The sequence below is a fragment of the Drosophila pseudoobscura genome, chromosome 4, assembly GCF_009870125.1.
Source record: "Drosophila pseudoobscura strain MV-25-SWS-2005 chromosome 4, UCI_Dpse_MV25, whole genome shotgun sequence".
NCBI classification, from domain to species: domain Eukaryota; kingdom Metazoa; phylum Arthropoda; class Insecta; order Diptera; family Drosophilidae; genus Drosophila; species Drosophila pseudoobscura.
Window position 1 is genome coordinate 9441631 of NC_046681.1, and position 24142 is coordinate 9465772.

General features: G+C 43.2%; 1 protein-coding gene across 3 annotated transcripts in view; it reads left to right on the top strand.

Annotated features, from left to right (window-relative positions):
- Positions 1-23364, top strand: part of beat-IIIc (beaten path IIIc) — an 86377-nt gene extending 63013 nt beyond the window's left edge. For 2 of the 3 annotated variants that reach the window (XM_015181009.2, XM_015181011.2), the window contains exons 3-6: positions 15652-15860; positions 18912-19047; positions 22351-22616; positions 22692-23364. In XM_015181009.2, the coding sequence (XP_015036495.2) occupies positions 15652-15860; positions 18912-19047; positions 22351-22616; positions 22692-23210 (1130 nt within the window). In that variant the 3' untranslated portion in view covers positions 23211-23364. The remainder of the gene's footprint in view (positions 1-15651; positions 15861-18911; positions 19048-22350; positions 22617-22691) is intronic. The other variant, XM_015181010.2, reaches the window with a different exon arrangement.
- Positions 23365-24142: the final 778 nt, after the last annotated feature.

Below are 24142 nucleotides of genomic sequence, written 5' to 3' on the forward strand. Positions count from 1 at the left end.
CATAGCGGAAGTGAAAGAAAATGTTGCTACCCGAATAACACAGCCCTGGGAAACAAAACAGGCCAAGAAAAGTCCCCAAACAACGAAGCACTAGATACCCTGGAAAGCCGAAAGTTTTTTTCAAATTTATTTCAATATTTTGTGGAACGTAAAGCCCCCCTCAAAGGGTATCCAACGAGCGTTAGAGTGGGGCTAGGACTGGGCCATGCGTGTGCTGCTATTACAAACAAACAAACAAAAAAACAAGAGCACAAAACACACACACACACACACACACAGAAAAAAAGAGAAAGAAAGAAAGAAACGAAGCGTATAAATAAAATATCGTAATGTTGGACAGGCACCGTGGGAGTGGAGTGTAAATTATGCATTAAAAATACACAGCGAAACGCGAATGGATAATTGAAATTGCTTGAATTTCGGTTGGTGAAGGGCGGGGGGGTGGCGGGGAGGGGTATGCATACACACATTATTTAAATTAATTCGCATTAATTTGCCAAAACAGACGCAATTTAATTTTCTAAAAATATACACAATATTTAGCCCAAGGGAATATTTATATTTTTAGCCGATAAGAATTAATAATGAGGCGAATAATTAGGGGGGGGGGGCTTATTTAATTTTTACAAAAATCATTGGCAATTATTATTATTAAAATATGAACGGCGAAGAATGAAACAAATATATAGGTTTTTAACAAATATTTGCCGAACTATTAAATGATACAAATATAATGTGTAAATATATACACTTAAATGAATTAATCTCTCCAGTAAATGTATTATATTTATTAAAAAGGTATTACCAGAATTATCAGGAATATATTAAAATATATATAAATGAATTATTCTGTCAATTAAATTTGTAATATATTTATTTCAAATTTACTCCCAGAAATTTGAGAAATATATACATACATAAATAATTATGCTCTCTATTAAATTTATTATATTTATTACAATTATACTCCCAAAAATCTCAGAAATTTATATAAATATATATAAAGGAAATTAATCTCTTTATGAAATCTGTTATATTTATTACAAATTTATTCCCAGAAATCTCAGATGTATATAAAAATATATGCATATAAATTAATTAATCTCTGAATTAAAAATTGTAATATATTTATTACAAAATTTACTCCTAGAAATCTCAGGAATATATAATAACGAATTAATAAACGATTACTGCAATTTTGTAATAAATATAATAGACTTAATAGAGAAATATATTTATTAATTACACAAAAAAAAGAGACTACTGGCAGTAATTTTTTAATAAATAGAGAATAATCAGATAATATTTAATTTAATAATTTACATATAAATATTTACATATTATTTTTAATTATTAATAGCCCGGTAAATATTTGTTTTTTGGCAGTAATTTTGTAATAAATATAATAGATTTTTCTATTAAATTTCAGAAATCTCTTTTTTTTGTGCTTTAAAATTTCTGTGTTGAATTTTAAGAGATTTTGAAAGAAACAAAACGACAAAATTCTATAATTCTTTTATTGTATTTATATATATTAAATTAATTTTATATACATATATATTGAGTTATTTTTATATATATTATATTTATTTTATATATACAAATATTTATATATGTATTTATATATATTAATTTATTTATATATATTATATTATTTATTTACATTTTTATTTATATTATATTTTTTATATAGTATTTATTTTTATTATCATAAATTAATTTGTGTATATTTTAACACTCTCATTTATTTCCTTCATTTATTTGCTCCCTTTTCTGCCTCCTCTTTTTATTGCGATCTGCCTTTCCCAACAATTATTTTCCATGAACGGCAAGCCATGCTTCGTTCACGAATCTCCGTTCTTCTGCCTTCTTCGCCGTCTCCGAGGCATTCCCTGCACCTCTTTCCACGGTGAATTGTGGCGCCCGCAAAAGTAGGCAACAATTTCTGTTCTGCGTGTGACCGCATCGGAAAGGAGGGGAAAGGGGCGGCATATCAACATCGTTCACGCTGTGCACAAATGCCATAAATGCTCACAAAACACACAGCCATAGGAAGCAGGCATACAATCAACACACGCACACACACGGCGAGGGGGAGAGAGGGTGGGAAGAGAGCTGATGAGGAAGCCGGCTTACATGACGTATGAGTGACTTTTATGTTTTAATTGTGGCCCAAATGGCAGCCCCACCCACGCACATCTGCGACAGCCGGAAGGAAGCCTTGAGACACTCTCTAATTGGCAGAGAAAAGATTCGCCCCCGCCCCCCGCCACCCGCCCACGGCAGAAGAGCAACGGGGCTCCTCATTAAAAATTTGCATAATTTATGAGATTTTTGCTCAGTTATATAAAATGTTAGATGAAATTAAGACCCATCCCCCCCGCCCCCCACGACCCCCCAAAGCCCTGCGAACTAATGTCAATTAATGATAAATGATAACGGGAAAAAAGTGCGGGCGGGGGGAGGTGGGGGAGGAGGAAAAAACAACAACGAACAAAAAAAAACATAAATGGCATGCAAATTTTATGACAATATTATTTCATAATTAAAATTGTATCTCGTGTGGGTGTGTGGGGGGTGCGGGGGGAGTGTGCGGGGGGTGCAAATACTGAGAGAAATTATAAATGTGAACTATGGCAAATAAATGTACAGGAAATTCCATAGAAACGAAAGCGAAAAAGGTGACAAGGAAGGGGCCTGAGAGGGGGGAGAAAGAGCAGGGAAAAATAAGAGGGAGAGGGGGGAGAAACAGTATCAAAACAGGTGGGAAAGAGGAGAGGAAGATGGAGGAGAAAGAAAACTAAAACAGGTGGGAGAAAGAGAGAGAGAGATGAAGAGAAACAGAAGCAAAACAGGTGGGAGAAAAGAAGAGGGAGATAGGGGAGGAAGAGAAGGGAAAAAGGTGGTAGAGAGGGAAAATAAGTGCGTGGAAGCCAGGTCTTAAATTTATATATTTTTCTGTATATTTTTCTGTATTTTTTTTGTGACCCGCAGCGGACAATTCCCTGACATAGGCCAAAGGGGATTTCAGGCCAAGTCCAGACCAGCCAGGCCTACGCCCACTGCTATATTTCACTCCCCCCCGCCCCCTCACACACACACACACAAAGGCACACAGACAGAGAGACCGAAAGACAGAAAGTAAAATTAATTAAATAAGAAAGAAAAAAAACAAAAAGGTAAACCGAGAAGTTAAATATAAAACGAAAAAAGACAAACCCAGAACGGAACCAAAGAGAGAGAGAGAAAGGAGAGGCGGAAAAGAGACGGCAGTAAAATGAAACTTGAAATTGAATAAAGCCCGCAGCGGTGGGTGGAGCGAGGGGGTGGGTGGGAGACCAAAGACAAAGGCAACACAAAACCCAAGACGAGACCAAGAAAATGAGGGATCCCCAAGGGCGGGGGGGGGAGGCCCAATCTACCCCGCAATACCCTCGAAAAGCCCGAATGCACACGACGAAAACACACCTCAAGGGAGCAATGTCATCGCGCCCCCCCCTTGCCCCTCCCCCCCCCAATGCCTCTGCACTTTCCCGTTGACAGGACGGAGGACGGAGGGCCACACGATAGGGCTTCACAATTTATCTAATACAATTAGTCAGAAGGTGTTCAAGGAGGCCAGGGGCAAGGGGCGGGGGTTGCGGTAATCGTAGACTCCTGAAGAGGCACTTCCCCCCCCCCCCCCTTTGTGGGTCATCAAGAGGTGCGTCAACTTTCAACTTTTGATGCAAATTGTGGTCGATTTTGAGGGGGGGTGGGGAGGGGAGGGGTGGGGCTTCCCCCAGGGAAGGTGGGCGTGACCTTTGTGTTTTACGATTCGGGTGTGTTGGCCAGAGCCAGCGGTTGGTGGCCGAAAAACTTCAATTAACTTGAAAAAAATTACAAAATTCAACACTTTCACGGGGGGAAACATTTTCCAACGAAAGCGAGGGTGGATTGAATATTTGTAAGGGCTACAAATAGAAGGAAGAAGGGGAAGGAGGAGGAGCCTTCAAGGAGTAGAAGAAGGAGCCTTTAAGGCAAGGAAAAGGAGCCTTCAAGGGACAGACCCTTCTTCCAGAATAATCGAGGTCCAAGGCCCTTTTTCTTTCCCTAGGAAAACTCCTCAAACAACCCTTCAATGCAGTTTCCACAGCTGCTCAACAGGCACTCTCTTTCCCCCCTCCCCGCCCGCCTCTATCTATTGCCCCCCACCGCATCACATATTAAACATCAAGGCCCCCTCCCTGCCATCTGTTGTCCCCCCCCCCCCCTCGATTCCCTTTGCTTTTGTTGGCCATATCACAAAACCGCAAAAAGGCAGAAAACTTTTTTCTGGCCAACTGTTGTTTATGTTGGCGGCTATTGGGGGTCTGTCTAGGGAGGGGGTAAGGGTAGTGGGGGGGCTGGGGGGAGGCACTGTTGTTGGCTACAAACTTCAACAACTCAATGCACTCAATCAATGCACACAAACAGGCGGCAACAAAGTCCTCTGTCCTCCCTGCCCGCCTGCCACGCCCCAAACAAAAGGGGAGGAGGGGAGTTGGATACAAAAAGTGTGAAGTGCTGCAGATAAAAGGGGGAACAAGGGAAGGAAGGCAGGAAGCTGTTACCCTGCAAGATCCCACGATAAATACTATATCTTTAAGCTTCAGATACTGTATCTATTTATCTTTGAAGTAGAACAAGCTAGTGGCTTGCATACCCTTGAAAGAGAGGCCTTTTTTTCCATCAAAAATTTGTTTTCCAAGCGCTATCTTTTTGTGGCTTTTACGAAGGGATGGGGCAAGGGGAAGGAAGGGGCAGGGGGAGAGGAGGCTGCGGCTGAAATGCAAAAATCAACAAGCGATTTTTTAAACAGCCACAAAGCAAAGAAAGAGAGAGAGAGAGAGAGAGCCAAAAGAGGAAAGGGCGATGGAGATGGGAGAAAAAAACATTCAAATATTCGTTTATTTCTTGTAAACAGATTGATTTCAAAAATGATAATGGCTCCCCAAAAGCCGACAAAAGCCCACAGAGTGGAGGATGGCAAGCCACGGCAGAGAGGAGGATGGAGGGGGGCAGGCAGAAGGACAGAGGACATCCCAGTGGCAGGGAGGGGGCTGGGGCCCATGGCTGGAGCCTCGTCCATGGCCGGGGCAGCTTTCCAACATTCACAGACCATTTGGCGGCTTAAGGTTCGCCTTTCGGGTTATCGCTTAATCGCATCGCTTGCCAGCCACCCGTCTTCGTAGAGGCTGTGGCCACACCCTTTCCAGAGGGTATGAGGATTTTTTGGGAACTTTTCGAAGCTTCCGCAAAGACCTAAAGATTTCCATCTGCCACATTTCCCCTCAAAGCTGCCTCCCAAATCTTTCCACCCATTGAAAGGGCATCAAAAAAGTCGACCTCGAGAGCCCGTTTTTCCTGCGGCTCTTGTCTTGAGTTCTCGCTACTGTCACCCCACCCCTCCCCCCCTCCCCCTCCCCCTCGCCCCACACAATCATTTTTCAATAAACAAACAATTTCATGGGCGGCTTGTCTTTTGGCAAATCGGATCTAAGCCTCAATAAGCAGCCAGCGACAAGACGCACTTCCTTCTCCCCCCCCCCCCTCTCTCTCTCTCCCCCACCCCCCTTCTCTGTGTGTGTGTACTGATGACTATCTCAAGGCCTTTTTAAGGCACCGCAAAATGCGGCTCCACTCTCCGATTACAGGATTCTTAATCGCATCAACTTGAATCAACAATTCTGATTGCTTTGCAATTGTTTCGATTTCGATTTCCATCGAATCAAAATAAACCGAAAACTGGCAACAGAAGCAGGCAAACAAGTATTTAAATGAATTACAAGAGAATTATCCATTCGGAGGGGAATTTTTAAGCCATTTATTGTGGGATTTTAAGCCAAAAAGGGGGCCTGAAAGGCGTCAATGCATTGCCCTAAAAAATACTTGAAAAATCTTCTAAAATATTCCCTGTTAATCCTGGGATCTCCTCTCTTAAAGGTGTGCGGTGGGATAGCCCCTTATCAGTCCCATTGTAGCCCCTATGGGTAATCCTAGTTTCCATAAATTACCCATGAATCTACGGCCTCGAAAACCGCATGGAGATCGACTCTCAATCCCTGTTGAAGGGCGCCTCAAGTCCTGTCTGCAAAATCTTCCAAAAAATAACTTTATTTCACTCTCACAAAAGTCTTAATTCAAGAGCCATTCAGTGACTCGCTGGCCTTCGATTTTGGTGTCTTTTTTTTGGGGCCAAATCTACCGCCCGCTCTTTCACCTCCACAGCCCTCATTCTTCCCCTTTAGTTTCCTTTATATATTTTTTATTTTCCTACAAAATAACTTTCTCTTTGTTTTGCTCCATCGATTGCCAGCTGCCAGATTAGGTCGTTCCATTGATTAATAATTGCCTTTTGCTTTTTGCCCTTAATTGTATTCCAAACGGAAAGAAGATACAAGTTTTGGGCCAAAAAGGGAAAGATAGGGCCAAATAGAGAGGAAAGAGGAAGAGAAAGAGAGGGCCAAAGAGAGAGTCAAATATCCAGATAAATTTCAAGTCAAACAAATGGCTTAAGCGAGATCCGGAGAGTAATTACAACCCAAGAAGCCAGTTCCCAGTTCCCAGTCCCAAAGGCAGACCCAGACCCAGCGATGGAGAGATAACCAGAGTTGCCATGTGTGTGTAGAGAGAGAGAGAGAGAGAAAGAAAATGAAAAATTCAACAATTTGCTTGGTTCTGGGCTGCTGATTCCCTCTGCGAACGAATTTAACTGAAACATTTATTCTACAAAGCACTAAATTATTCCTGCTCTACGGATGGATGTCCCCTCCCCCTCCCCCCTCTTTGCCTTTGTTGTATTTGTATTCATGTGGCAAATCAGCGACATTATCGTGTGCCTCATCAGCAGCCAACAGCTGCCAAGACAGCAGGAAAACCAAGGAAACAAGGAGATATACCCTTTCCATCGAAAATTGGGTATAGATTTGGCTCAGGTCCATTCGTATCTGGAAAACATCTTCCCAATGCCCTCTGGCTCTGGGCGCTCTCTGCTCTCCGCTGCTGGCACTGCCTGCACTGCTTGCATCGCTTGCCCCGCTTGCACCGCTTGCATCGCTTGCCCCGCTTGCACCGCTTGCACCGCTTGCACCGCTTGCCCCGCTTGCACCGCTTGCACCGCTTGCACCGCTTGCCCCGCTTGCACCGCTTGCACCGCTTGCACCGCTTGCACCGCTTGCACTGCTCTCTTTTGCTTGACTTGACTGAAAATTATAACGGCAGCCCCAGAGAGCGGTAGATCAAGAGAGCGACAGAGAGGGAGGGAGGCATGTGAGCGACAGCTTCATTTGCTTCGAGGGTGGGGAGCAGGGGGGGGACTACCGTTTGTCGTTACGCCTTTTCCTTTCTTCGCTCCCTCTCCCTCTCTCCACCCCTTCTACTGGTGTGCCAACGTAAGCGCTTTTAATTTTCAGCTTCCATGCACAAAAATATGCAATACGTTTCTTCTTTTTTTTTCCACAACAGTCATGAATGCATGACAGGCGAGAGGGGGGAAGGGGGAAGGGGTGTAGGAAGCTCGACAATAGCTTACATAAATTTTAAGCTCCATTAGCAAAATGTTACAGCGCCAGAGCCAGTGCATGCCACAGGCGACGTGTGCATGCACTCACACTCTCCCCCTCTCTGTCTCCCCCCCCCCTCCATCTCTCAGACTAAAGTTCAAGTGCAGCAAAAGTTTTCGGGGGGAGGGGGGGAGGTGCCTGGGATTATTACATGGCTCTAGTCACAAAATTTTTCGACAATTTGAAGCGGAAACTTTTTGGCCGCCTAAAGGGGTCCCCCCGCCACCCCCTCCAGGGGCACATTTGCAAATAACTTTAAATTAGACAGTGCGTTTCATAAACATAAAGACAGGGGAAACTGTATAAACAAATTCAAGCTGGAAAACCCCAAATCTTTAGCCCTGAAAATCCCATATCTAAGCAGCCTTTGACCCTAAGCACACAGGAAAATTTTACTAATTGCAAATAAATTAACTCAGGCGGCTAATGGCCAGGGACCCGAGCCCCAAGCTCTCCAGAGAAAACAATTAAACTGGCCAAAAGAGAGAGGGGGAGGGGAGGGGAGAGAAAGTCGAGAAGATGACCAACTGATGGCGGCATAAAAATCAATTCGAAAGCAAACCACAGCAACGAAATGAGTTGCGGAAACTATAACTTTACTCCCAGTCCCCCCAAATACGGGAGCACATCGTAAACTTAACGGGATACATGTGCGGGGGGGGAGAGCCCCACAATGAATACAAATTGCTCGGTAAATAAACAAACATCTCAATAAGGAGCAAATTACCGACGCCAGTCAGCGAAAATACTACACGAGCCAGCGAAAAAAATAAAATACATACATATAATACCAGAACGAAGCCCCACAGGGGGTGTTGGACGACTAGGGTGATACCCTCTAGGTGTGGAGTTTAATAGATACAAAATGGGGGGCATCCAGGGGCCAGTGGGAGGCCTTGAAAGCGATGAGACTTGCCCTGAAATGGGTGCAGATATGGCAATAATAATAATCTATAAAATTAATAATAATTTATAATAAGAATAATAATTTATAATCATAATAATCATTTATAATAATAAAAATAATTTATAAAAAAAAAAAACAAAATAATATTCATAATAATTTATTAAAAAAAAAAACAAAATAATATTAATAATAATTTATAAAAAAAAAAAAATAATAATTTATAATCATAATAATCATTTATAATAATAATACTAATTTATAAAAAAAAAATAATATTAATAATAATTTATAAAAAATAACAAAATAATAACAATAATAATTGATTTTAATAAAAATAATTTATAATAAAAATAATAATTTATAATCATAATAATCATTTATAATAATAATAATTTATAAAAAAAAAACAAAATAATATTAATAATAATTTATAAAAAAAAAACAAAATAATATTAATAATAATTTATAAAAAAAAAAAACAAAATAATAATAATTTATAATAAAAATATAATTTATAATCATAATAATCATTTATAATAATAATACTAATTTATAAAAAAAAAAACAAAATAATATTAATAATAATTTATAAAAAATAACAAAATAATAACAATAATAATTGATTTTAATAAAAATAATTTATAATAAAAATAATAATTTATAATACTAATAATAATTTATAATAATAATAATAATTTAGAATAATAATAATAATAATTTAGAATAACAATAATAGTAGTTTATAATAATAATAATAATTTAGAACAATAATAATAATAATAATTTAGAATAATAATAATAATAATTTAAAATAATAATAATAATAATTTAGAATAATAATAATAATAATTTATAATAATTTATTTTTGGTAAAAAAGGGGAAAGACAGACCTAGTAGGAGAATTTTCCCACAGCCTAGTTTTTCGGGGTTTACCTTAAAGGCTTTTAACCATGAAAATATAGGCTTTTAATGGCTCTAAAGGCAGTTCTGAAAGGCTATTTTAAAGCCTGTTCTCTGGAGCACCCTGTACATATTTAGACCCGAATAGAACCCACCTTTTTCCCACCACAATTACAGGGTATCCAGTTACAAAGGGCAAACAAAACTCTAGCAAAAGAAGGAAAAAGTAGAAGCCGTCGAGCTGTGGGAGAGAAAGGAGCACCAAAATAAACACAGCCCAAGGAAGAGGCAAGCAGACACACACACACATGCAAAGAGAGAGAGGGAGTGAGAGAGATAGAGAGAGAGAGAGAGATGCCGTGTAGAATGTGCAATGCATAACAATGGCAACAATTTTGTGCTTGAGCCTGCCTGCGTGGAAGGACGACAGATATACTAGGCGAGTGCCTGTCCAAGGGGCAGGGTGGCAGGGTGGCAGGGGGGGCAGGGTGGCAGGGGTGGCAGTGTGGCAGGGGAGGGGGGGTGCTAGTGGGAGGGTGTGAAAGCGTGTGATGCTAATGAATATAATGGCGTTACTCAAATGGCGACAGGCCCAGGGCATGTCCCACAAAAGGCCAGGCATCGCAGACTCCAGATCCTCAGCCTTACCCTGCACTCCAGCATACCCTGGACAGACCTGGCAGTACTTGTGTTTGTGCCCCTCCTCCTCCTGCTCCTCCAAGCGGCTGTTGCTGCTCCTCCTTTTGCTTCTTGCTGGGATGTTGGCGGGTTTGTTGTTGATGTGCGGCGAAGATTGCTCAACACCAACACAATCCCCAAAGAGCTCCCTCTTCTGTGTGTATCTGTGTGCGCAGTAAAGCAAATAATGAGCGTAAATCATGGTCTATCAATAAATATGGACAAAGGCGAAGATACACACGATAGATGGCCGGCATAGGGAAAGGTTTATTGAAATTCATGGAGGAGAACAGCAATGATGATGGGCAAAAGGCCATGCACGCAGATAAGGAGGTATTGGAGAGGAGAAAACGGTTATGGGATGGGGCCATAAGACATAAGACCGATAAGGATTATACGGATTACAGAACTTTGCGGATAATGAGTGATACAAAGAGGAAGCGAAGGGCCACAGGTTCGAAAGGTTACAAGAGACAAAGGAAGATCCCAAGAAGGAATACCAAAGAGGAAACATTTCGTGGGGTTTTTTGAAGAACTTCCGAGATCCAATGAGCACCCCCGAAAAAAACGTATACCAAAAAAATGTATGGCCATTCAAGAAAATGGCTAAATGATTGAAAGATTGAAGAGGGACATAGGAGGGATAGAGGAGATCCTTCGAAGAAATACCAATTAAGAAACATTTATTGGGGTTTTTAGAAGAACTTCTAAAAAATCCAAAGACACCCCCGAAAAAATCGTGTACCCAAAAAAATGCCAAATAATTAAAAGGATTAATAGAAGAAATAATTTCTATGGAAGAAATAAAATAAAAAACATTTCTTGGGGTTTTTTGAAGAACTTCTAAAAAAATGTCAAATAATTGAAAGATGGAGAGGCACCAAGGTGTTAAGGGGAAGTCCCATTGAAGGAATTACATAGAAAAAAAAACACTTCTTGGGGGGTTTTTTGAAGAGCTTCCAATATCCAATGCCATCCTCCCAAAGGATTAATAGGACATCCATAGAAGCACGCATATCCCTAGGTGTCTATAGCCTCTTGGGAAATATATTTCAACGATCCTAAGCAGATCCTTTAGCTCAAAACCGTAAAACAGGTCAAATAATCCCCCCGAAAAATCCCCGACTTCCATTTGAAACAAAAACTAAGCCCCACCCAAAAGTAATTGGGGCTAATCCTCTCCCTCCCCCTCTCCCTCCCCCTCCCCCGCTCCCATTTATCATCCCCTCGCTGCCCTTCGTCCCCCTCAATTATAGATATGCACGCCCCTTTTTCTTGTATTTTTTCCCTGGCCCTAATCAAGGCCCGGCAATGGTCTTATCTTATTGTCTCAGCAATTTAATATTTATGCCGGAAAGGGGGGTGGGGGGAGAGGGGCAGGGGTCCAGTTTAACCTCCATTTGAACCGAGGCCCAACGGTCCAGGGCAGGCCCTTCCCCCACCCCCTCCCTCCTCTAATCATCATTTCGCCTTGTTTTCTTTTCATTTTCCATACAATTTTCCGCTGCTTTTTTTCAGTTTTGATGCGGCCCCGGGGAGGTCTGAAGTAATTGTTGCGCTTGCCACGCCCAGCGGCCATCCCTTGGCCCCCAGGCACATTAAAGCCAGGCCAAGCGAGAGATAGATGGCAGAAAGGAAGGAAGAGAGAGGGAGAGAGAGAGAGGAAGGGTATCTCTGAGCAGCCAAGATTCTCTGGCATCCTCCCTTCAGTATTTGCCAGCTTTCGATTCCAGTTTGAAAGGCCTGCATTTTGGGGGGGTCCTTGGCTCAAGGGAGGAAGATCCTCCTCTGGATCTCTCGGGGCATCCCCATCTAGAGGCATCCCTTCGCTGCATAGCCCTGGCCAAAAGGCTGATCTCCAGCTAATAAATACTTGTCCATATTAGGATGGAAAAATGCGTTGCCCCTTCAGGCCCCTGGGAGCCCCCTGGGAGCCCCTTGGGAGCCCTTTGGATGCAACGAGGCGGTGGGTTTTATTAAATTCCACAATCGAATTGCAGGCATCGCATCTCGGCCTTGGTCTTGGTCCTTATGAACTTTTACAGAGCCATTATATGCAAATGATGAGAGCAAAGAAAGCAAATATTGCTACCTCGGGCAGTGGCCACAGCAGGGGGCACGAGGGGGGCACACACGCACTGCCACACAGGCATTGTTTGTCCTGGCTAGCAGGACGTGGAGGAGGAGTGTCCTGGCTCATGTGCAGACATTTACATAGGCAAACAGCTTCTTCTTCCTGTTGGTCCATTCATGGCAGGACTGCCACGACTGCCAGGACTCGTGGCTGGCCCTGTGTCCTGGCACGAACTACTAATAAACCAAGAACCTCCACAACAATGGCGCTGGCAACGGATATTAAGCCAGAACCGGCCCCGAGGACCCCAAAAAGAAAAGAACAAAAAAAAAACAGGAAGAAATGGTAGAGGAATGCAGGGGGGGGGGGGGGGGAAGGCAGGTCCTGGAGAAGAAGAAAAGGAAAAAAAAAAGTCTCTAACGAGGCTAACTTTTTGCCAAAGATTAAAGATGGACCGTCAATAGTGGAACGATACAGTGAAGCCCCTGCCCCCTGCCCCCTGCCCCCTCCCCCTCCCCCCATTCCGATGACAGCTTAAACAAACGCCGCCTGGGGGCGCCACTACAGCAACAGATGAGACGGTCCAACGATTTTCGAAAAACGCCCAAAGGCCCAACGGAATCGAACATGATTTGTCGCCTGTCGACAGGCCGAGAGGGGAGAGGGGAGAGCGGTGAGGGAGAGGGGGGGGGGGGCACTGAAATTGTGCCAGCAAGCGGAGGATCAAAGGAAAAGAATGGAATTTTGGAAGGTGTTTTGGCAGCGGGTTTTTGGGGGAAAAGCAAAGGCCATTTCCTAGTTTTATATTCCTTAAATAAGTGCTTAAACGCTCCTTAAAAGGAGTCCTGAGACAAGGCGCTTTCTTTCGAAAGAGAGCCTGGAAGCCACCCTGAAAATTGTCTTACGCCGAAGAGTAGGTCCTTGGCTTTAGAGGTGATAGTCCTCCCTGTACAACTGTGGCTCTATGGCTCTGTGATCCTTGAGAGATGATAATCCCCCCTGAAAAGGGTCCTCTCTCGCTCAAAATCATACACAAATGACACGCACTGTCTCCAAATCATTTGCCACACAAGAAAAAGTTTCCATTTGCCAGCAATTATGCTTGGCGGGGGGGGGGGGGGGGGGGGAGGGGGCGTGTCATATGGGCAAAAGTTGATTCTTTTTGGGATTCCACTGCGGGGCTCCGCTCTTTAGTTCCCTTGCAAATTTAATCACTTAACCCCAAATGAAGTATGAAAGGAAACTTTTGTGCGCCGCCCCCCCATCACTCCCCCCATCCCCCTCATTCCTTGAGGAAAAAAGTTCAAGCCAGAAGGCAGTGGGAAAAAGGGAAATTGATTTTTCACTTGGCAGAGGTCGCAGCCCGAGCATATTAATTCCACTCAAACCCGAACGACCTTCAACTCCACACCGCCACACGGCCATTGTCTGCCCCGTTGACACCCTGCACTGGGGCCCCCCTGTGCTCCCCCCTGTGCCCCCCCCCCTGTGTGCGAGTGTGTCGAGGCACCCCACCGAATGACAAAGTTACTTAAATTACCCAAAGAGAAAGTTTCTCCTGGCACTGGAGCCTGGCGGTGATGCTGGTGCTGGCTCTGGCGCTGGCTCTGCTTTTTGCTCTTCTGCCTTTGGCATGCCCTTGAAGAAGGTAAACCGGGCTACAACCTCCAACATATGCTGTAGATATGAGCTTTATCTTTGGGTAGGAGAAACTAGTTGATCCATAGAAACGAAGACCTTCTTTCGCTCTTCTCAAGCACCTTTTGGGCCATTACATTCCTCCCTAGATCGGCCTTTCTTTCGCTCTTCTCCCGCACCTTTTGGGCCGTTACTCCGCTCCCTGGATCGGTGGGTGTAGGTCCCTTATTTCGCCTTCTCCACCACCTTTTGGGCCGTTACATTCCTCCCTAGATCGGCCTTTCTTTCGCTCTTCTCCACCACCTTTTGGGCCGTTACTCTCCTCTCTGGATCGGTGAGGGTATGGCCTTTCTTTCGCTCTTCTCCAGCACCTTTTGGGCCGTTACTCTCCTCCCTGGATCGGTTAGAGTATGGCCCATTCCTTCGCCCTTCTCCACCACCTTTCGGGCCGTTACTCCTCGCAATTGTTCGACTCTTGAGCAGAATTAATGAGTGTGCAACCTAAATTCACTTCAAGACCAAATAAAATGAAAGTTTTTCCGTTTGTTTTTCCTTTTCTTACCCCCAACCCAAAAAAAAAAGAAAAGAAAACTTCATCCATGCAGTCTCATTAATGTCTGTCGCTCTGTCCGTGGCCTGGTGCAACTTTGTGGCAAGTTGTGGCCAGGTACTTGCTGCAAGTGCCCTCTTAAAGCACTCTTTTACTCTTTTTCAGTGCAGGCCGTGTTTATGGGCCCTCTTGAAGGGGCTGGATGACACATGATTCACTCCAAAATGAATCATAAACGAATGTTTCCTTCCTGCCTTCTGCTTCATTGGTTATTTTCCATCTCTGGCCGTTTGCCATTTCATAATTGAATCGAACAGCATGCGGAATGTCTTTGCAGACATCAAAAATACCTTAAATCATCGCTTCAGACCGAAAAATGTCCTGTCTACGCCTTGGACATGACATGGCACTCAAGAGGCTCCAGTGGCTTCAACAATTGCAAGTCATGCAGCAAAGAGAGAGAGAGAGAGAGAGGGAGACAGCAGGATATTAGAGAGATTGAAATATTCCCCCACACACATACGCTCTTCCTTGCTGTCTCTGTGTGTGTGTGTACAATAATATCCTTTCACATTTTATTACACTTGTAATGTGCAACGATTGGTTAGGGGGCGGGGCGGGGGCTACCATGTGAGCAGTCATTCTAGAGTGACAGCCGCAGGCCCTGTAATAATGTAGGACACGACGCACAAGGAGTGAGGGTGGGGGCGGTGGAGCCCCCCCCCTGTCTCCCTTTGAGGGCTTGTATCATTGTCAATATTGACAATAAACAAGTTTTGCCATAAAATGTTACAAGAGTCGAGACGAGGCCTCAAAAGGGGACACCCTCAAAGAGGGAGAACGATAGAGATACAGATAGAGGGAGAGGCAGATAGATGTAGAGGGAGATGGCAAAAGTTGAGGACTCGCCGTCAGGCACTCCATCGCTGTCATCGCTCAATGACTTATTAATCGTATATCAAATAAATGCCATATATATCGCCGATACACTGCCCGAAATATTCCCCCCACAATCTACCCCAAAAAACGGGCAAAACTAAAGGTTTCTCGCAGTGCAGCACTTTTGCAAATTAAAAGGGGGAAAAAAACGAGTTTGATGTTTTTATAAATTATATAAAATATACATTAAAGGCCTGACCCAAGCCCATCACTCAGGGGTTGACACAAGGGGCGAGGGGGCGGGGGTAAAAATAAAAAATAAAAACTTTTGTAATTAATTAAAATCTCCAGCCGCATAAATCAATCATCCCCCCCCCCCCACAATTAATGATTTAAATCATCTGTTAAAAAAAAATAAAAATATTTCTTTACGCATTGCAGATTTCATTACGGGCCTGCGACTGGTCGAGGTCCGGATACCGAATTACGTGATTAAGGGCTCCGCGGCGCAGCTGGAATGCCTCTACGATCTGGACGGCGAGGCCCTGTACTCGGTGAAATGGTATAAGGACGGCAACGAGTTCTATCGCTATGTGCCGAGGGATATGCCGCCGGCACAGACCTTCCTCCTGCCAGGTGTTAAAGTCGATGTGAGTACAGTCCACAGTCCCTGTCCCTGCCTAAACATTACAGAACAACGCCGCATACTTTTTGCGGTGGGGCAGTGGGGGCACTGGGGGCATGTCCTCCTCCTTTGTGCTCCTCTTCTTTTGTGCGCGTTTATCGCTACTGTGAATGGGGTGCACAGACAATGCACTGCGCTACCTTTGAGGCCAGACGGTGGCACAAAAGAACTACTAGACTCCAACGGGTGGCCCTCTAAAAATTAGTTGGGGCCACAGACTGGCCACAAGACCTGCTTAAGATGATTGGAAAGGGCTATACATAAATATATAATTTATTAGAATTTTCCCCATTACATTCGGGCGGCCAAGAGCTCGATTTTGTCTAAAACAACATACATGTCGTGTGCATGATGCACCAAATTAATGCTGGAAGCGAGTGCTTCAAAGGGAAAAAGCTCTTGAATGGAAAAAAAAAACAAATTACATGTCGTGTGAAGACCAAAAGCCTGTCCAACGCAGATCTAGGGATCCGCTGAACTGATTTTGATCAGATCTGAAGCATATATCTTGTATATATCATCGAAAATACAAAAGGTTCCAAAAAAGTTGTTCCTTAAGATACATTTTACTTTAAATTACTTCAAAATCGTAAAGTTAAAACCGAAAACTAAGGTATTATCACAGATTTTAGCCCGTTTTTGGCTTGCAAAAGTTTCCTACTTTATGGCTCTTGGGTTTTTCTTTGTCCTTGGAGCTTCTTCAAGAGTTCTCCAAGTAGATACATCCAATGGGCATGCCGTGTGCATAGATCGAACTGTTTAATAGTCCGTCGGAACCGAACCGAAGCGGAGCGGAGAGGAGCGAAGCGGGGTGCCTGTAAAGGATGGCTGTAGAGCACTTAGAATGGCGTCGCTCCATTATTTTTGCCACTAAAACTTTGGCACGTAACAATGCACTAGACGCTCCACCTCCACCTCCGCCTCCATCTCCGATTCCCATTCCGATTCCGGCATGGCAGGGGTGCTGGCGGGGGGCTGGTGGGGCATTGGCAGATAAGCACGTGAGCAGACAATCGGACCCTGGTTGATGGGCAACATTCGACATGCCATGCCCCATGCCACTCTCTCTCCCTCTCTCTTTCTCTCTCTGGCCCACTAATCGGCTACCGAAAAAGTGAAATCTGTTTTCCCATGAATCCGTCCGTCCATCCGTCCGTGAGTGCCTCTCTCTCTCTATAGCGTTCTCCCTCCCTCCTTTAAGTGCAATAAATATTTCAAGTTGCGCTTTTCTGCGTTTCTGTGGCGGTTGTGGGCGTGGCCGAGTGTGTCCATAAAGCGCGTTATAGCAAAAAGCAACACCATACCGCATTACCGCAAAACGATTTCCGTTGCGGCACAGTGGGGCAAAACGGCAATCCGGGGCACAAAGAATCATAGCTGAAGGGATTCTTTGGGATCAGGCGGGGAATGGAAGGGGATGGAAGGGTTTACGAGGGTTTTAGAGGCTATTGGAGGCTAAAAGAGGGCACAGGAGGCTATTGGGGGCTATGAGAGGGCTTAAGAGGGCACAGGAGGCTATTGGAGACTAGAAGAGACTATAGAGAGGCCCATAAGAGACCCAAAAAGGCTCTTAGAGCTCAATATTTCCCCTCGTTTGATTTTGGAAATATTTTTCATAATTTCTTAAAACAAATTCCTAAAATTTTCAAACTAAAAGTCGGCTTCCCTTAAGATTCTATTCTAGTTTTTAATCCCTAAAGTCGTAAGATATTCCACAGCTTCCCCCCGTCCCCCCTTGGAGCACATTTTGCCCACTTAATCCCTGCCTTCAGCCCACTGTCCCTCTTTTGTTCTTTTCGCTGCTTAGCGGTAAACTTTTTGATGTTGGGGCTGGGGCAGGGGAGGGGCAGAGCCCCGCAGAAGATGCCAGTTGGCGATAACCAATTGATGCGGATGTATGTGTGTGTGGGGGGAGTGGGGGAGGGGGGCAGCTCCATTTTACTGGATATTGTTTTAGCATAATCGATTTGAGTGACTTCGGAAGGGGGCGGAGACAGAGGCGTAGACGGAGAAGGGGGGCCGAGGAGGAGGACCTGCTTCTGCTTCTTCTGCGGTTTCGGTTTCGGTTTTGTTTTATTGCAGTTGGGGAATAGTTTGTTGCTGTTTGCTTTGTTGCTGCTGCTTAGACGTGGGGTCTACCTGGGCCCTGGCTCGCTGCTGTCCGTGTGGTAAACTATAAATTAGGTTAAAACAACACCAAGGCACGGCGGCAGGCACGGGGGGCAGGGGCGGTGGGCCAAAGGAATGCGCAATAAAAGATAACAAAGTGCAGTTTTCTGCTCCGCCAGATAGCAGGCCAAAGGGAAAGGGTAGCGGGGGGGAGGGGGGTGGTGGGGGGAGAGGGGAGAGGGACGGACGAGCAAGAAACTGATCCCACACCGACATAGAGCCGGGATTTAATGGCTTAAAGTTCAAGTGAAATATTTGCCTAACCCTTTTTTGGTCAGACATTCAACACGGACCCTCTCTGGGGGGGGCGAGGGGGGAGGGTGTGAGGGCTCCTCCAAACAACTGGGGCTGGGGGACCAAACTACGACTTAAAGATACCCCGCAGTCGGAAAAAAAGAAGAATTTCTAGAAAAAGGAAATCTTATTCGGGGCAAAAATGGGCCTCTGTTCAGGACAAGGGTTAAACCTTCAACAGGGCCCCCCCCTGCCTGTTGCAGGGTACCACCAGGCGAGGCAAAAGGCGCCACAAAGTAAAAGAAACGGCTGGAAAAACATGCGGAAACTGCGGCAGTTTTCAAAAGCAATTACGTTACATTAACGTCCAAAGTGGCTGCATGTCGCCCCCTGCCCCACCCCCCCCCCCCCCCTGCCACAACTGCCAATGACAACCAAAGGGGGGTGGGGGGTTGGGCCCTGCAACAACTTTTCGTAACATTAATTTTAACCATCTTCCATCTCGCTCGCCGCCATCATTCAGCAATTTTATTCATTCTCTTCTCTCTCTTTCTCTCTCTCTTTCTCTCTCTCCCTATCTTTGTCTCTGTCTCTCTGCCATTTTTAATTGCAGTTGCACAACTCGAGCGACGCGATTGTTACGCTGCGCGACGTCAATCTACAGTCGGCGGGACGCTTCCGTTGCGAGGTCTCCGGTGAGGCGCCATCCTTCCAAACGGTCACCGAACACGGCGATATGGTTGTTGTGTGTAAGTATATATCCCCCCACCCCCACACCCCAGCCCCCCCTTTATAAAGGACCTTCTGAAAGGCGAAAACTTATAACTCTAATTAGAAATTGCGGCCATTTGGCGTTGACTGCTGGCTGCCGCCCCGCGGCGGGGGGGCGGGCCCTGCGTCTGACTTTGACTTTTACTCTTGAAACTTGTCACCGGAATGGTGTTGCCCCGCTTTAAAGCCACAGGACGGAGCCAAGGGTGGGCGGGAGAGCGGGAGAGCGGGTGGAATGAAGTGTTTAAGCTCCTCTTGATTGAATGTCAGGCCACGCGGCGACGAGGACTTTGATGTGGAAGGTGTTGCCACATGAAAAGTGGATAACAACAGGACAGCGCTTTCCCCCTCTCTCTCTCCCTCTCTCTCTCACTTTCTCTCTACAATTTCATTAAAGTTTTCCTGGTTTTCCTGCTACCAACGAAATGCTCTTTTTACTATTTCGCCTGAGGGATCCCCCAGTCTTCAGGGGCCTCGCTATAATACCTACTGAAGAATACTAGATGGAGTTAATTGAGAGTTATTTGCCATTATGGCCATTAGCCATGCCCAAGCATTTTTCACAGCTATATAGACAGATCTCTGAGCAGCAGGAATAATCTGTTCCTAATCACCAGGAATACAAATTGAGCCCCTATACATTTACATCGAGAGAGCAATAGAATTTACTTTGATTTCATAATAAAATTAAAAACATAAACACTTTTTAATGCACCTTGTAAATGAGGTTAAATATCTAAAAAAAAAGAAACTTAAAAATTAATTTATTATCTTAAATTTGTAGGAGATTTATTTAATTTGAATATGAAAATATTTTATTTTATATATCAAAATATTTAATTTAAAATATAAAAATATCTAATTTTATATATAAAAGTATGTATGTAATTTAAAAATATGCAAATATCTAAATTTAAATATTTTCAAATTGAAATTTAACAAATATCCTACAAATTGAATACAAAATATTTATAAAATTGAATTAATAATAAATTCTAACATTCAATTTTAAGCATATAAATATTTCAATTTAAATATGCCAATATTTAGTTTTAAATATGAAAATGTTTCATTTTAAACATGGAAATATTTTATTTTGGAGTATGAAAATATTTCATTTTAAATATATGTATAAATATTTAATTCAAATATGAAAATATTTCATTATAAACAAGCGAATATTTAATTTTAAATATGAAAATATTTTGCTTTAAATTTTGTATTTTAAATATACAAATATTTACCTTTAACCACGAAAATATTTCATTTGTAATAAGAAAATGTTTAATTTTAAATTTGCAATTATTTATGAAAATATTTAAAATTTAATATGAAAATATTTCATTTTAAATATGATAAAATTTAATTTTAAATTTGATAATATTTTTATTTAAATATGCAAATATTAAAATTTAATTTGGAAAATATATTCCATTTTAAATATGAATATAATTGGATTTAAATCGTTTTAAATATACAAATATCTAAATGCAATGTAAAAATATTTAATTGAAAATATGGAAATATTTTATTTAAAACATGCAAATATTTCATTTTGAATATGCAAAAATTTAATTTTAATTATGAAAATATATATATAATTTTAAATATGAAAATATTTGGATTTAAATATTTAGTTTTAAATATAAAAATACTTAAATTCAATTTTAAAATATATCATTTTAAATATGCAAATAATTAATTTCAAACATTAAATTAAATTAATTGAAAACACTGCCACTCTCGGTGCCCAGAAAATGGCAAAAGTATTTAAATCCAAGCGAAAACAGTATTCGCCTCTCGGGGCTCTTTCCTTTAAGGGTAGGATTAATATCCTTCAGTTGCATTATGCCATATTTTTCCACTATATTAAGCCTTCGATCCGTCTTAAACTATCACGACAAATCTAGTTTATTCCTTCCAAAGCTAGAAGCCTTCTTGCCTTCATTTTAGTTTACCCTTGGCTAAGCGTTAATTTACTTTCGCCGACCTGGACCCAATCAGCTTTATTCAATCGAAATTGTGTTTGCTTAGTCAAAAAGCATTTGAACTGCATTTGACAGGCTTCATTTGATTCCCAGCTTCTAATGCCGAACAAGCTTAGTGGACCCCGACGCCACCCCCCAAGGCAAAACTTGCCAAAGCTTAACGGTTTAACTCGATTTTGGAAGCCCTGTCCCTGGCCATGGCCCTGTCTCCAGCAGATCTCCTGCAGGGCAATGCCAAAAATATTGCCAAAGACGACGCCGCGCAATCCACAAAACAACAACAAATAGTATCTCGGAAGCAGCTTTAAAGTGTGAGGATGGCCGTGGCAGCCCCCCCCCCAAGCCTACTAATACACGTGGATTGTGGAGTGTGGATGGTGGATTGTGGATTGTGGAGTGTGGAGCACTTTGAACTGGCGTTGACATTTCGTTTGTTCAATTATAAAACTTTTGCGTGGGCGTGTCTCTCCCCTCTGTCTCTGTCTCTGTCTCTATGGCTGTCTCCCTTTATTGTTATCCCTCGCCCTTCCCATGTCTTTGCCTTTGCTGTGCTTTTGTTTTCCCTTCCTTTTGTTGGTGCTGCGGTCCCGGCCTCTGCTTCTGTTTGGCTTTCAATCAAAGTTTTTAAAAGCCTCAACAACGAAACCAACGCATATGCCGCCCAGCTCCCAGATGGTTTTTTTTTTCTCCTTTTCGGAGCCCTTTGGCAAACAAAAACAAACACAGCAAAGCAAAACCATTTCCGTTTCCGTTGGCAGAGTCCAGTTTGGCGCGGATGGATCCCGCAGGAACCCGCAACAGATCCTTGCTGATGGGTACACCAACTGGTTGATGAGGCTGGCCCGGGAAAACCCATTTAGAAGAGGTTCTAACCAATCCTTGGCACAAATCATCACTTTCGGATGAGTGGAATATTCAAAATTTACTCTGTTTCGAGCACTTTTCGCTACCCTTTAGTTAGAGTATTGAAAATTCCTCTTGACACATTTCCTGCGCTCTTTTTTTTCTGGTATTTTGATGTATTTTTTGTTGGCAATTTTATCAGACATCCGTCAGTGCATCAGCGGCTGGAACTTTTATTGAATTTCCGGCTGCGCTTCGCTGACTTTGTTGTTCCTCCGCTGCTCCGTGCTCGGTGGTCGGACCCGGCTTAGGTTTATTACGAAATTCTAAAACCCAGGCCCCCGCCCCCGCCAAAGGTCTGCGGCTGTAAATGAAATTTAGCTTTCGCCCAACTTCGTTACCAGCTCCTCCTCTCTGCCCCCCAAACTGATGTTGTTGTTTCCGTTGCAGCTCTGCCGGACCAGGGACCACCGAAGATAAGTGGTGGCCGGCCCCGCTACCAGACTGGCGACTGGGTGCGCATCAACTGCACGGCCGGACGCTCGAAGCCCGCCGTGGATCTGTCGTGGTTCGTCAACGGCGAGGCCGTCGAGCCGCAGAAGCTGCGCAAATACGACTCCATCGTGTCCGGACGCGAGGGTCTGGAGACCTCTGTGCTGGGCCTCCAGTTTCGGGTGGAGCAGAAGCATTTCCGCAACGGCGACATGAAGTTGAAGGTGAGTCCTGAAGCCCCCCACCTCTAGCGATAGAGATAGAGAGAGAGTCCAGTCTAACCCGAGTCCCATTTGCAGTGCGTGGCCTCGCTGTCGACCTTGTATTGGCGGAGTAACGAGGAGTCGGTCGAGGGCGATCGCCCGCAGAAGGCGCCCGTCCTCGAGTCGCGCGAGACCGTCTACGCCAGCAACTCACGCGCCGATCCCGTCCAAGGTATGTCATACCGGGAATTATTTGTTACCAAAATCTTATCGCTTTTCATTCAAACAAATGCAGCCAGCAAATCGGATTCGCTTCTGTTGGCCCGTGCGCCCAGTGCCCTGCTGCTAGTGGCCCTGGCCGCGGTGGCAGCCCTGGCTGGCGGTGGCATCTCTGTCCCTCAGAAAAGCCAGTCCAAAAATAAAGATCATCAAGAAGATGAGAAAGAGCGAAAGAAACAGCGAAAGCTTGAGAAAAACTTGAATGAGCGAGTGAGTGGCGTGGAGCTTTCGGAGCTTTTGGCGAGTGAGTTGCTGGCGGATTTCGAGGGGAAGAGCGCGTGCCAAAGCTCTGCGACGCGGCGGCAGCATCGAGGACTAACGGTGACTGCACGGTAGCTGCATTAAGGGGCGCCCCCTCCCCCTCCCCCCCTACCGTTCAACGTTTTCACCGATTTTTCCGTCTTCGCTTTGCATAGAAAACAAAAAAAACACAACAAAAAATCAAAAAAAGAAAACAGAGAAAAAAGAAAACAAAGAAACCCGAAAAGCAGCTTATTTATTTATGCCGTTAACAAACAAGAAAAAAAAAGCTTTCATGAATTTAATTTGTAAAAAGTGAAACAGAAAATATCTAGCACATAAATTTAAAATTAAAATTACTTAAAAATTAATTGTATGTCGTGTGGCGGAAACTGTTAAGCCCCCAAAATCGAAAAAACAAAACAAAAACAAAAAACCCATTGTAAATAGTAAATGTTTAATATATATATATATACAAATATATATGTATATTTATATAACTGTATTGTATGTTATTTAACTTTTAAGCTCACTCACACACAGAAAAGCCGAAAGAAAAAAAAAACGAAACAGTAGATAAACGAAATCCACAACAAATACATATACAAATATCATAGAAAGGAAAATGAAAAAGGATAATTATAATGAGCAAATGAATCCAATCCTCCAACCAAAGTTGGTCACGGCAAATTACGAGTTTAATACAAAATATATATATAGCAAAATATATGTAAGAATATGTTAGCGAAAACAAAGTTTGGCGTACAGTGCGTAACAAAACCATAGGCTGATCTATAGTTTTGTAACGCACTGTACAGCCACTAGAAATATATACACATACCCATATATATTTCTTCTTTTGGTTTGGAATAACAGAAACCTGTAATTAAATTAAAAAAAAGAAACAAATTTTTAATGTAAGAAAAAATCAAACCAAAAAAAATCACTTAATTTTAAACAAATATTAATTAAAGGAAAAGAAAAGAGAGGGAAAGAAAACTAATCAAATTTAGAAATTAAAACTTGGT